The sequence below is a fragment of the Phyllobates terribilis genome, unplaced genomic scaffold (genome assembly GCF_046119375.1).
Source record: "Phyllobates terribilis strain yellow unplaced genomic scaffold, ASM4611937v1 Scaffold_4__5_contigs__length_816908805, whole genome shotgun sequence".
NCBI classification, from domain to species: Eukaryota; Metazoa; Chordata; class Amphibia; order Anura; family Dendrobatidae; genus Phyllobates; species Phyllobates terribilis.
Window position 1 is genome coordinate 67,977,548 of NW_027362764.1, and position 14,670 is coordinate 67,992,217.

At 48.3% G+C, this 14,670-nt stretch overlaps 1 protein-coding gene across 1 annotated transcript in view; it reads left to right on the forward strand.

Moving 5' to 3' along the window:
• LOC141264614 (macrophage mannose receptor 1-like) overlaps positions 1-14,670 on the forward strand; it is a 203,872-nt gene that overhangs the window by 57,007 nt on the left and 132,195 nt on the right. Inside the window, exons 8-9 of the mRNA XM_073676893.1 lie at positions 2,903-3,060; positions 6,173-6,286. Of these exons, the coding sequence (XP_073532994.1) occupies positions 2,903-3,060; positions 6,173-6,286 (272 nt within the window). The remainder of the gene's footprint in view (positions 1-2,902; positions 3,061-6,172; positions 6,287-14,670) is intronic.

Here is a 14,670-nt window from a genome sequence, read left to right on the forward strand (position 1 = left end):
CGTACTGTCGCAGGAGATAAATGGGGAAGAGCATCCCATCCTGTATATGAGCCGGAAGCTCTCGTCTTGTGAGAAAAATTATGCCATTGTGGAGAAAGAATGCTTAGCCTTAAAATGGGCCATAGACACGCTAAGATATTACCTACTTGGCCGATAGTTTAAATTGGTGTCAGACCATGCCCCTTTGAGATGGTTGAGGGAAACGAAGGGTAAGAATTCCTGAGTAACTAGGTGGTTCTTAAGTCTCCAAGACTTTAATTTTCACGTGGAGCATATACCCGGGAAGTTACAGGCTAATGCTGATGCCCTCTCCAGAATTCCCTGCTTGGTGTCTGAAGGTGCCAAAACCCCCGGCTTTGGGCAGAGGTGGGGAATATGTGACAGAGTCACTGGTATTATGTGCGAGGGGAGGTATGTGTCACTCAAGATGCTCTCCTGTGTGAACTGAGACCTAATGAATTTCTGCCAGCATGTTATATGCTGGGGGTTAACTCTTTTAAAGGGTGTGCTTTTATGGGAATGACATAGAGATGGGAGGGAAGTCATCATACCTCCACCTCAGGGTGTGGCTGAGCAAGCTTTAAATGTTCAGTCCTGTTTTTTTCCTCTGTGTTGTGTTTGGAGAGGCAAGGTCTCCAGACTGGACAGCCATAGCTCAGGACAGAGCTGAAGGCTGGACATAACCTGTGTGAGCGAACCACACACACACATAAGGACTGTGCTATCATTTATCTTTTATTTTGTTGTTTTGCCAGTAAGGCCGTGTTTATTTCTGCTGGAGTTGCAGCGCTTTATGACATAAAATTAAGCCTGCAGAGAAAACCCGGTTCCTGAGTCTACTTCCGGAAGCAGCCAAGCGAGTCGACCTACCACAATATTCATAAGTTCTGTAAAAGCCATCCCCCAGAGCTGATCAGTAGCTTTCTGTCTATGTAGTGTACACAAAAGCTGCCAATCAGTGGTGTGGGCGGGGTTATACACAGCTCAGCAGCATTCAGAGAACTGCTAGATCTGCAGCAGATAAAATAATGATTTTATCAAAACTGCAGCAAGCAGCCCAGTAAGTGACACATCACTGGAATCAGGGTCTCTGTCCTTACACCATGCTGCTCTCAGAAGGGCTGTAAAATATTGGTGACAGATTTCCTTTTTAAGAGTTAAAAGATTTCCTGTCCACAGTTGATTGCTTGACATGAATCTTCCTCAACATATTATAAAAGATCTATATTTTCTGACTTGTGTTTATTGTTATTTTGCATCAAAAATGGCAAAGGGCCACATAATACAAACAACAATGTCCTATTTAAAGATCCTCCTCTGTGGCTTACCCGCTAACACTCTCGTACCTTTCCAGTCCATCCTTAACTCTGCTAGTTCATCTCTCTCCTCGCTACTCCTCTGCTTCTCCCCTTTGCAATTCCCTTCATTGGCTCCCAATTACCCAGTGTATCCAGTTCAAACTACTAACACTGATCTACAAAGTCATTCATAACCTTTCTTCTCCATACATCTCCAAACTAATCTCCCAATATCTTCCCTCACGTAATCTTCAGTCCTCCCAAGACCTCCTTCTCTCCTCCGCACTTATTCGTTCCTCGCCCAATCGCCTCCAAGACGTCTCCCGAATATCCTCCATCCTATGGAATTCTGTGCCTCAACACATCTGATTAGCCACTACATTCAGATACTTCACACGGAACCTGAAAACTCATCTCTTCAAGAAAATTTACAACCTGCAATGACCACGATGCCACCTCAACACCATCAGAGCTACTGCAACCCCTGTAGCTGTCTCCTACCCCATCATCCTGTAGAATGTAAGCCCGCAAGGGCATCATGGAATCAATGGTGTCAATCCGTGATCTCAGAAAGTAATGGTTAATGCTGACCCAATGAGATATTAACAAGTTGTCACCATTCATCATGCATTCAGCAATCTTGCTCTCTTGATGTTAGCTTAATGTCTCTTCATCTAGTGGATGTTGTATAATAAAATACACTATTGAACACTGAAATGGCAACAACAAAAAGAAAAAGTTGGGGAATTATGTAAATCACAGGATGGACAAACATGTTAATTATATGGAGTTGCCGGCATCTCCCTGTGCAGTTGTCGACCAATGCTCACAGTAGCACAACCAACATTCTGGGATACTTTGGAGGAATGATCGTACCACTGGTTCTACAACCAAATCAATGTGATGCCGAGATGTAAGTGAACCTAGAATGAAGACTAGAAGGGTTAGGCTACCATACATTATGCAACCAACACCATAATCCCGGGAAGTAACACCGGTGTGGTGTTCCCTCATAAAGGCCTCTTCATGATGTTGCCCACGTGGTTTCCAAACCAAATCTCCAGCTATCATTGTGTCTAAGATAAAAGACAGACTCATGCCTGAAGAGAATAGATCTCCATTCCGGCCTCCATTGCCATCTTGCTCTGCACCATGATGGCCTTTTGGGTCAATGGAATACCTGTAGCTGGATGTCTGTCTACACAAACCACCAGAAGATGTTTGCACAACATGGAGCTATGAGACAATGGTATGGGAGACTTGGTATGTGATATCTAGTTTCACTCACAGTACAGAATGGATCAATCAAGGAAACAGTGGTACGGCCTGTTACCCAAAGTGACCCAAGTACAGTCAGTATTGGCAGTACATTCCTCAGAAGATCATTAATAACCTCATTGATAGGGTGGGGATTTCTGGTGCTCATAAGCGATACCAAATCAAGGTGTTTTGAAAATATTGTTTCCATTTTATCATCAATTGCAGATCAGTAATACATCTATCCATCTTGTGATTTCGATCATTCCATGGCCTTTCCTTCTTGGACTTGCAATTTCAATATCGAGCAGTGTATACAGAACTTATGTTCATTTATTTCCTTTTAGGAAAGGCAGAATATATTTGGCTGGGGTTAAATGACTTGAAGACGCAGCTATTTTTTGAATGGAGCGATGGATCTCCAGTGACATTTACAACATGGCAGAAAGGAGAACCGTCTCACCTCAATAGCGAACAGGAGGACTGTGTGGCCCTAGCCACTAAGGTATGATATGTGAATCTGAGGATCATTAATTGTCATCAGAAAATGACCTACTGTTTAAATAGATTTTAATGTTCTATGATTTTTTTTAAGTTTAATAATGTTTTTATTTTATTGATTTTCTATATCACAATATATATTACAAAAATTAGTAATCTTGCAATTTTCAGACCGGCCAATGGGGCTTTTTTTTTACAGGGTGGGCCATTTATATGGATACACCTAAATTAAATGGGAATGGTTGGTGATAATAACTTCCTGTTTGTGGCACATTAGTATATGGGAGAGGGAAAACTTTTCCAGATGGGTGGTGACCATGGTGGCCATTTTGAAGTCGGCCATTTTGGATCCAACTTTATTTTTTTCAATGGGAAGAGGGTTGTGTGACACATCAAACTTATTAAGAATTTCATAAAAAAACAATGGTGTGCTTGGTTTTAACGTAACTTTATTCTTTCATGAGTCTTTTACAAGTTTATGACCACTTATAAAATGTGTTCAAAGTGCTGCCCATTGTGTTGGATTGTCAATGCAACCCTCTTCTCCCACTCTTGACACACTGATAGCAACACCGCAGAAGAAATGCTAGCGCAGGCTTCCAGTATCCGTTGTTTCAGATGCTGCATATCTCGTATCTTGATGGTATGGTGTGATATATGGGGTACAAAGATAGTGGGGCCATTCTTCATCAATGGAAACCTCAATGCCACTAGATACCTGAAATTGCTACATGATGATGTATTGCCCTCTTTATGCACTGAAGATGGCACGTTGTCTGAGTTTTTCCAACAAGATGGTGCACCACCACATTATGGGTGTCAGGTCCGAGCATTCCTACATGAACAGTTTTCTGGAAAGTAGATTGATCATCGTGGGCCAGTTGAATGGCCACCAAGGTCTCCCGATCTGACCCCCTTAGACTTTTATCTTTGGGGTCATCTGAAGGCAATTGTCTATGCTGTGAAGATACGAGATGTGCAGCATCTGAAACAACGGATACTGGAAGTCTGTGCTAGCATTTCTTCTGCGGTGTTGCTATCAGTGTGTCAAGAGTGGGAGAAGAGGGTTGCATTGACAATCCAACACAAGTGTGAGACTAGAAAAGCCCCAGTGACCAGTGTGAAAATCACAAGATTTCTATTTATTTGTATAGATAACGGTATGAGAAAAAAAATATGTTTAATAAAAAATAATATTTTAACAAATGTCATTTTCTGATTATACAGTTAAAATTATGAGCTGATGGAGATACATTCTAATATGTTATCTTATACATCAGGTCACACTGATACTTGACATAAAAAATAGCAAGTCAGTATCGGTATTCACAATACATTAATAAAAAACATAAAAAAGCATTTTATGATTTGATATCACCTTATAAAGTTTGCCAAATGTTTCACACATACATCCACCCAGCTCCCATTGACTCAATGATACATTTGTCTTCATTAAAGGGATATTCCCATCTCCAAGTTCCTATCCCTATATGTAGTAGGTGTAATGATAATAATATTAGCAAATACCTACAATTAGAAATGTAGTATAGTTTTTCTGATTCGCTGTGTCTCTTTCCTCCTGCAGGTATGGCAGGACCTTAGTTATCCATGGTTGCGACCACTGATATAGTGACAGTTAGGCCACGTTGACACGTTCAGTATTTGATCAGTATTTTACCTCAGTATGTGTAAACCAAAACCAGGAGTGGAACAGTCAGAGGAAAAGTATGTAACACCCCTTTAGGGCTACCACTGTACACTGGGTGTTATGGGGGGTCTCACCTCTCTAGGGCGCAGTGCCTCCACCCGAATCTTGATTGGAGCTCTCTCTCTGGGACTGCAGAAGGACTGTTATCTTCTGCTAGGGGCTGATTCGGGAAGCCCCTGCCACAACTCAGTACAGACTCACAGGGAACAGGAGTAAAACCGTTTAACAGGTTTATTGCTATGCAGCAGAATTGAGGTGGATTTAAGGGAATAACATACAATACAAGTAACAGTGCTCTATAAAAGTCATATACACATCACAATCTACTTCTATTCTGACCCTGCAAATATAACGTAGCAGGTTTTCCCTTTTTGTATTAACTCAGTCCAAACGTTGGGGCACAGTTGCCGCGGATGTTGGCACGCAAATGAGAACCGTTGGTGCACTTAGATGAATATTAATGTCAATAGTCAGGGTTGTAGTTTACTCACTGTAAATAGCGCTGGTAGAACCACAAGTCTCAGAAGGGCACTCACTGTGTGTCTCAAATGGTCGGATGGTTCTCTGGACACCAGCTGGGGGCAGCAGGATTCAGGCCTTTATACGGTGGGAGTGCCGGTAGAACTCTCTGAGTCCTTGATGTAACTTGCTTCAGAGGGTGACAAGACCGCGCTCTCTCCAGCAGCGCGGGTATCTCAGAGGGGGCCGCCACACTCGGCAGCATAGAGGAATGCAGATCCACACCGCTCCGTCCCTCGCAGCAAGCTGCCACACTCTTTTTTCTCTGAACTTTTACTTTCACTTCCTGCCCAGCTCCCTCCCCCCAAGTCCCTCCTCATCCAATCCACTCTCTCTCCTTCTATCCTTCCAGGCTGTGTCATCTGATTGAAACAAGGGTCCCTGGGAATTGTAGTCCACTGCAGCTCAGGCGAAAAACGGTTAATGTCTGTAGGTCCCTGCTTAACAGCAGCTGCAAAGCTCTTCTTAGTGTCTGTAAGTTCCAGTATGCCGGTAGCTGCTCTGACAATTCCCTGTGCAGGTGTTACAAGAATAATAGAAACACGTCACCACTTCTGGTTTCGGCTTACAAATACTGAGGTAAAAAACTGACCAAATACTGAACGTGTGAACGTGGCCTTAGTTAGCTAGTTGCTAGTGGTCGTAACCATGGATACGTAAGGTCCTGCAATGCCTGCACATGAGGAAAGAGACATAGCGAATCATAAAAACTATACTACATTTCTAATTGGAGGTATTTGCTAATATTATTATTATACCTACTACATATTGGGATAGGATTTTGGAGATGGGAATACCCCTTTAAGCTCCTAAGCTAAATTATGAAAGGACACTTATAAAGAATAAGTGGATGGTGATGTTAATATTCTTGTAATCAATTCCTATACAGGATGGAAAATGGGCAGACAAGACGTGTAATTATAGGTATCCTTATATCTGCAAAAGAAAACCCCTGCAAAATGATAAGGAGCATGTTCCCAATGTTCACCCTGGATGTAATGAGGTAAATTAAATTATGACCTTGATTCATCATTTGCATTTTGGTAAAAGTCACTTTGTTTTTCTGTCTTGTTTTAGGCTATGTGCCCACGATGCAGAAATGCTCCGGATTTTTTCCTGAGCGTTTCTGCATCTCCCTGGCAGGAAAAAACGCATGCGGATTGTACATGCGGATTGTACATGCGGATTGTACATGCTGATTGTACATGTGTTTTCCTGCCAGGGACAAGCGGAAGTGAAGCGATCTTCACATGCATTTCTGCATGCGGGTTGTCAAGCGCTTTCCAAGCGATTTTAGTGACTTAGTCCTCCCTGAGCGGTGGGGTTACTCGGAGCCGGGCCTTGCAGATGTCGTGGGGATGCAGTCGTGGCCTTGACCCGTTCCGTGCCCAGGGCTGTCACATGAAAAATGGGCTTTTTGGATGAGTGGTTAATGTTTGACTACACCACCTGTGGTTTCTGGTGAAGGCCACCAGCGCTGCAACAGTCCTCTGAGGCTGGTGTTCCGGCAGCTTGGTTGGTACTACTTCCCACAGGCGGAGTAGGCCCCAGGGCAGTGATTGATGAACTGTGTGGAGGAATGGTGGGTGCAGTGCCGCGCAGGAATAAACAAGCGGAGGCGGTGAATGAAGTCATCCGGGTCTTTACTCACTTTAGATCCACTTTCAGCTGCAAAGCTTCTCTCTGCTACACACGGCGTACTGCGGCCACCAGGAAGGGGGTTCATCACTTCCCAGGTAGATCAGGAGCACCTGTCGAGACCCCGCTGGTGTGTTCCTCTCCTTAGTAAGTTCTCCCACTGAGTCTTCTCCTGACTGTGTGTGGTATGAACGTGGTGTAAGGCTGGGTCCCACTGGGTAAACACAGGTTGAGAGATACATGTGGCGACTCCGCTCCGTCCGTATCCCCCTGGGATCCACTAAGCCTCCGGGCTTTTCTGACTGAGACTTGAAGTGACAAAGTCAGATATCGGGGGCCAGTTACCCCTTTTGCAGCAGGAGTCCCTCTGATGGAACCGCACAATAAGGCCTTCTTCCCGGGGGCTTGGATGGGTGGCCTCCGCCTGACGGGCCTGTGATTTGGCAGCCTTGGCGTGCACCTCCAGGCGATCACAGCGGATCCTCTTTTCTCACCGCTCCTTCTCGAGCTGAAGGAGCTCCTTACGGCAGAACTCCTCTCGCCTCCGCGCTTCGGACTGGGTCGCCCGGGGGAAGCCCATCAGGTCGCCCCCCTGGTTGTCCCAGGCAAACTCTTCTGCCACCGGGCAGGCGACCGGAGGTGCGGGCAGCGGCAATAGCGGGGGTCGTTGCGAGCCCTCTATTGGTGTGGACCAGTCCGAGTTGGGGCAGGTGTACATCCAGGAGAGTGCAGGGTTTTCTAGACCGGGAGTCGGGAGGCATAGCAGGCCTCCGGGAGTGGCAGTGGCTTGGGCCTCGGCCTCCGGAGCCAGGAGTTGCTCCCAAACGATGGCGCCCTGGGACGGGGGTTACGGCAGGAGATCTAGGAGGGCTTAGGTGCGTCCCGCGCCCGGGATAGGGGTTACTCGGAGCTGGGCCTTGCAGATGTTGTGGGGATGCAGTCGTGGCCTTGACCCGTTTCGTGCCCAGGGCTGTCACATGAAAAATGGGCTTTTTGGATGAGTGGTTAATGTTCGACTACGTCACCTGTGGTTTCTGGTGAAGGCCACCAGCGCTGCAACAGTCCTCTGAGGCTGGTGTTCCGGCAGCTTGGTTGGTACTACTCCCCACAGGCGGAGTAGGCCCCAGGGCAGTGATTGATGAACTGTGTGGAGGAATGGTGGGTGCAGTGCCGCGCAGGAATAAACAAGCGGAGGCGGTGAATGAAGTCATCCGGGTCTTTACTCACTTTAGATGCAAAAAACCAGACAATGTGAACTGAGGTCTAAGATGGCAGACATACAAGAAACAGAGGCATGTTCACACTAGCAAAAAAGAAGCAAGACAAAAATATATCTCATACCCTACCATAATTATATATAAATGTAAAGCAAAATTGCATAATAAATATAGGGTACTTAGTGAACTATTTTTGATCAAAAAAAGTATACAAGCCGTCCCACCAGCGGCAAGGTGACCCTAAATTGGGATGGTACCTATACTGCCTATATTAAAAACCTTGTAAGTACCCTATATTTATTATGCAATTTTGCTTTACATTTATATATAATTATGGTAGGGTATGAGATATATTTTTGTCTTGCTTCTTTTTTTCACTTTAGATGCACTTTCAGCTGCAAAGCTTCTCTCTGCTACACACGGCGTACTGCGGCCACCAGGAAGGGGGTTCAGCACATCCCAGTTAGATCAGGAGCACCTGTCAAGACCCCGCTGGTGTGTTCCTCTTCTTAGTAAGTTCTCCCACTGAGTCTTCTCCTGTGTGTGGTATGAACGTGGTGTAAGGCTTGGTCCCACTGGGTAAACGCAGGTTGAGAGATACAGGTGGCGACTCCACTCCGTCCGTATCCCCGTGGGATCCACTAATCCTCCGGGCTTTTCTGACTGAGACTTGAAGTGACAAAGTCAGATATCGGGGGCTGGTTACCCCTTTTGCAGCAGGAGTCCCTCTGGCTAGGCCAGAGTGAAGGATACAGGTCCGTATCCCCCTGGGATCCTTTTGCCTGTGGAGCCTATCTCCTCTGCTCCCCTCCAAGGCCTTCTTAGAACAGGATCCTGACCGGGCAGAGACACTTGTTAACTCTGACCCGCTCCTTGTCTCAAGGCCAGAGAGTGAGGACCGCAAATCTTCAGCCAGCTACAGACTCTTGCTGGACCCTGACAGAAGACCCACAATCAAAGGACCTTGAACTAAAGATGGCCATCTATTTTATAAGATTCTATAAGTGCTTCCTGTAAGTGTTTCCTCCACCCTCACCCACTACTTGGTTCCCCTATCTTTGGTTCCCCCATCTCCTCTATCCCGGGACGGGGTAGCACCCTGGTGCTTTTAGGCCCCCTACAGGACAGGAGTGGTGTAGTGTTGAGTGTGAAGTGTAGTCCTGAGTGATGCTCCATCCTTACCTGGAAGAGGAGATACCACACCTCTATCTGAGGTGCAGTACCCCTGTGGCGACTGAACCCTCAGGGGCGCCACATTCCCCCTGGTTAAACACAGCATGTCCGCGGGCTGCAATAGAGCAAAGTATAGGTACAGACATTCAAAGTTTTTAAATGCTTTTGTAAACAAGAAACAATCTTCACTTTATGGGAGGCTCAGATACTTTAAAGTTACAGGATATATGGTATAAATATATAAAACATTAAAGAGACATTATGCATGTAGAAAAATACTGTAGAAAAATACTGAAGGAAAGTGCTAGTTCAGCAGCATGAGGGACCTGCCCAAAACCCTCAACGTAGGCCCTGGGGTGGCTGCAGGACATGGAGATCCCGAGTTGGACCTCCAGTAGAGCCACGACCAGACAGGTTTTGCTTCTGAGGTCAGAGGTAGAGGTGGTTTTGCATAAAACCAATAGGGGGCACCTAAATAGGTGCAAACTATATACAAATAAAAGTTCACACAACTGGGAGGTGCATTCTCCGGGGCTGCTCAACAGTGGTATCCCCACCGGGGAAATGGCTCATTCTTTCCGACGGAACCAGACCGGTCCTCTGTAGCTAGGTACATGGGGGCATCTTCCTTGAATACCCTGTGGACATCCAGGGCATACCACCCACGCTCCCCGTGGTGGCAGGTGTAGGACACTAGATCACCCGGGTAGAGGTTCCGGCCAGGGTGGCCCTGCTCCAGCCGCGGCTCGACGTCCCGCCGGTTGACGAAGACGTCCCGGTTGAACTATGGGCTACGGATAAAGCCCCATCCTGCCTCCTTGTGGAAGCGCACGATAAGGCCTTCTTCCCAGGGGCTTGGATGGGTGGCCTCCGCCTGACGGGCCTGTGATTTGGCAGCCTTGGCATGCACCTCCAGGCGCTCACAGCGGATCCTCTTTTCTCGCCGCTCCTTCTCGAGCTGGAAGAGTTCCTTACGGCTGAACTCCTCCCGCCTCCGCGCTTCGGACTGGGTCTCCCGGGGGAAGCCCATCAGGTCGCCCCCCTGGTTGTCCCAGGCAAACTCTTCTGCCACCGGGCAGGCGACTGGAGGTGCGGGCAGCGGCAATAGTGGGGGTCGTTGCGGGCCCTCTATTGGTGCGGTCCAGGTTGGGGCAGGTGTACACCCAGGAGAGTGCAGGGTTTTCTGGACCGGGAGTCCGGAGGCATAGCAGGCCTCCGGGAGTGGCAGTGGCTGGGGCCTCGGCCTCCGGAGCCAGGAGTTGCTCCCAAACGATGGCGCCCTGGGACAGGGGTGACGGCAGGAGATCTAGGAGGGCTTCGGTGCGTCCCACGCCCGGGATAGTGGTTTCAACCTTACCTGCTCTTGGGCTGCATAGGGCCTCCTGGGCTTCCTCCGCCTGGGCTGAGGCCTCAGTGGTCAAGCGCGACGAGCTCCGGCGGCGGGCCTCGATGTTCCGCAGCACCTCTTCCCTCCATTCAGCAGCGGCCAGTCGTTGGGCCTCTTCGACCCTCCGGGTCAGATCCTGCGTTTCACCGTGGAGGAAGTCAGCCTCCTCCGCGGTCAGGTGGATTCCCTCCATAGTGAGGGAGGTGGCAGCTGGTGGTCCAGCGACGGAGGGCATCTCCTTGGCTGAGTCCATCTCTGCTGCAGGGTGCGGTCTTCTCCTCCTCCTCCTTTTGGGGTGGCTCCAGGGCGGCTGGCTGACGGGCACTCCTTGGGACGTCCCATCTGTCTTGACGGCCACTACTATGCAGACAGTCTCTGCTGGAGGGGGTGGTCGGCACTTTTGGCACCATTGGGGAGCCAGGCCCACGATGGGAGGTCTTAGGTTGCTGTTGTTTTTGCACATAATGGCGTCCGCTCTTCTTGGGCGGGCGCCACATTGAGTGTGTAAAGACAGTCTTCTGCGAAAGGCGCACAGTACCCATCGGCAATGGGGATTAACTTCTTCCGTTGCTGCAGGCACGCATCCTGTCGACTACGCCAGTTTGTGACTCGCCCTCCCTAAACGGTGGGGTTACTCGGAGCCGGGCCTTGCAGATGTTGTGGGGATGCAGTCGTGGCCTTGACCCGTTCTGTGCCCAGGGCTGTCACATCAAAAATGGGCTTTTTGGATGAGTGGTTAATGTTCGACTACATCACCTGTGGTTTCTGGTGAAGGCCACCAGCGCTGCAACAGTCCTCTGAGGCTGGTGTTCCGGCAGCTTGGTTGGTACTACTCCCCACAGGCGGAGTAGGCCCCAGGGCAGTGATTGATGAACTGTGTGGAGGAATGGTGGGTGCAGTGCCGCGCAGGAATAAACAAGCGGAGGCGGTGAATGAAGTCATCCAGGTCTTTACTCACTTTAGATGCACTTTCAGCCGCAAAGCTTCTCTCTGCTACACACGGCGTACTGCGGCCACCAGGAAGGGGGTTCAGCACTTCCCAGGTAGATCAGGAGCACCTGTCAAGACCCCGCTGGTGTGTTCCTCTCCTTAGTAAGTTCTCCCACTGAGTCTTCTCCTGACTGTGTGTGGTATGAACGTGGTGTAAGGCTTGGTCCCACTGGGTAAACGCAGGTTGAGAGATACAGGTGGCGACTCCACTCCGTCCGTATCCCCCTGGGATCCACTAAGCCTCCGGGCTTTTCTGATTAAGACTTGAAGTGACAAAGTCAGATATCGGGGGAGGTTACCCTTTTTGCAGCAGGAGTCCCTCTGGCTAGGCCAGAGTGAAGAATACAGGTGGCGACTCCGCTCTGTCCGTATCCCCCTGGGATCCTTTCGCCTGTGGAGCCTATCTCCTCTGCTCCCCTCCAAGGCCTTCTTAGAACAGGACCCTGACCGGGCAGAGACACTTGTTAACTCTGACCCGCTCCTTGTCTCAAGGCCAGAGAGCGAGGACCGCGAATCTTCAGCCAGCTACAGACTCTTGCTGGACCCTGACAGAAGACCCACAATCAAAGGACCTTGAACTAAAGATGGCCATCTATTTTATATGATTCTATAAGTGCTTCCTGTAAGTGTTTCCTCCACCCTCATCCACTACTTGGTTCCCCCTCTCTTTGGTTCCCCCATCTTCTCTATCCCGGGACGGGGTAGCACCCTGGTGCGTTTAGGCCCCCTACAGGACAGGAGTGGTGTAGTGTTGAGTGTGAAGTGGGGTCCTGAGTGATGCTCCATCCTTACCTGGAAGAGGAGATATCACACCTCTATCTGAGGTGCAGTACCCCTGTGGCGACTGAACCCTCAGGGGCGCCACATTAGCATCACTTGGAAAGTGCTTGTCAACTTGGTCACACTATATAAATCCATGCAAACGGATGGTAAAAGAAAGAATGGTAAAAAATAAAAAATAAATATTATACTTACCTTCTGATGGCCCCCGGTGTCCTTGTCTTGGCTTGCCGGCAGCTCGCGGTAGACTAAAGGACCTGCCGTCGTCAGAAGTCGCGTGACCCGTCACATGACTAAATGACGTCACCGCAGGTTCTTTAGTCTACTGCGAGCTGCCGGCAAGCCAAGACAAGCGCACCGGGGGCCATCAGAAGGTAAGTATAATGTATATTTTTTATTTTATTCTTTTTTTTACAGGTTCTATGGTACCCGGGTCCAGAGAAGAGTCTCCTCTTCTCCAAACCCGGGTACCATCCGCACATTGAAACGCATGGAATCCGCATGTACAGATCCAGTGATGCGGATTACATGCGTTCCAATGCAAGTCAATGGCGGCGAAAACCCCGCGCTTCCGCAAAATAATTGGTAGTGCTGCGGATTTTTCCCCAATGATAATCCGCAGCGGAAATTTCCGCAGCATATGCAAAGCAAGCGTTTTTTAAGCGTTTCTGCAGTGGAATTGCCGCTGCGGAAATGCTTAAAAAACGCATAGTGGGCACACAGCCTTATTTTCCATTTTTTTCCCCAGATTCTTCAAAATGGATCACGTGGTTCATGAAAGTAAAAAAAAAAGGTCATTACTTTTGTCTTATTTTTTTGCAACTTTTGAAGCAAAAAAAACCCCACGTTTTTGCTAGTGATGGGCGAGTACTAAAATGCTCGGGTGCTTGATGCTCGGGTCGAGCAAATTGGAATACTCGAGTGCTCGACCCGAGCAACGAGCTCAATGTAGGTCTATGGGAAACTCGAGCATTTTTCAGGCGGTTCCCCCCGGCGGTCTGCAGAGGGCCTACAAATTGCCCAAATCGATGGGAACAGTGCTCAAATGACATGGAAACAGCATGGGGAAGACCCCTGGAAGCATTTCTGACTCCCAGGTCACTGCTGTCAACAACGTGGTCAGAGTATTACACCACTTTTACAGACTCCCAATAAAACATACAAAAACGAAACCAAAATGGATTTTCCTGGGAAATATGTTAAGGAACATCCTTTCCAGGGTAATGACTTGTATATAAGGCAAAATAAATATACAAAAACAAAAATGCTCCTCCACACGTAGCGTTTTTGATGCGTTTTTGCACTTTTGCATTGCTTTCAACAACGACAAATGCATTCACTGGGAAATGTCATTTTAACATTTTACAACCTAATCTGGCCATGTGGTGTGTGACACATCATCAGACACATGCATACAGTGCTGAAAAGATATGGGAACAACATGGGGAAGACCCCTGGAAGCATCTCTGACTCCCAGGTCACTGCTTAAAAGTGTGCCCTTCATAAGTGATCCTTGCCACATGCGAAGATGCCTCCCGCTATGCACCTGTCGTTGCAGACTTGCAACAATCACCGTCCACGTCATTGTCCCAGTGCAGCGTTCAGCTGTCCCTACCCCATTCCTTGGAATGCAAGCGCAAGTATGCAGCCAGCCAACCACCCACAGGTTGCAATACTATACTGCCAAATTTTTGACAGCTGCACTTGAATTGTGGCCTTTTAGGCTCATGGAGGCTGAAGCTGTCCACAACCTTATGGCGACGACGACCAGGTATCCATACTCAGTCCCCAGCCGCCACTATTTGTCCCGGTGTCATCTTACACAAGCATAGGTCCTACAACATTACTCGTGCCCTCCCCAGTTTACTTACTGGAAAGGACCGCCTAACCACAAACACATGGACAAGTGAATGTGGTCAGTGACAGTATGGAGCCAGTCCACAGCTTGTGGGTGAGTTGTGTTTCATCACAGCCATATTCTTTAGCTTGGTGAAAGGACTTGGGAACCCGTATCTACTCCAGCTGTCATTTCTCTCAGGAAGTCCTCTAAAGCTGCTTGCCCTTGAAATGTGACCTATTAGGCTCGTGGAGGTGGAAGCTGTCCACAACCTCATGCCGACGGTGGCTGGGTGTCCATACTCGGTCACCAGCCGCCACTATTTCTCCTGGTGTCGTCTCCGTCTTCCACAAGTAAGGGTCCCT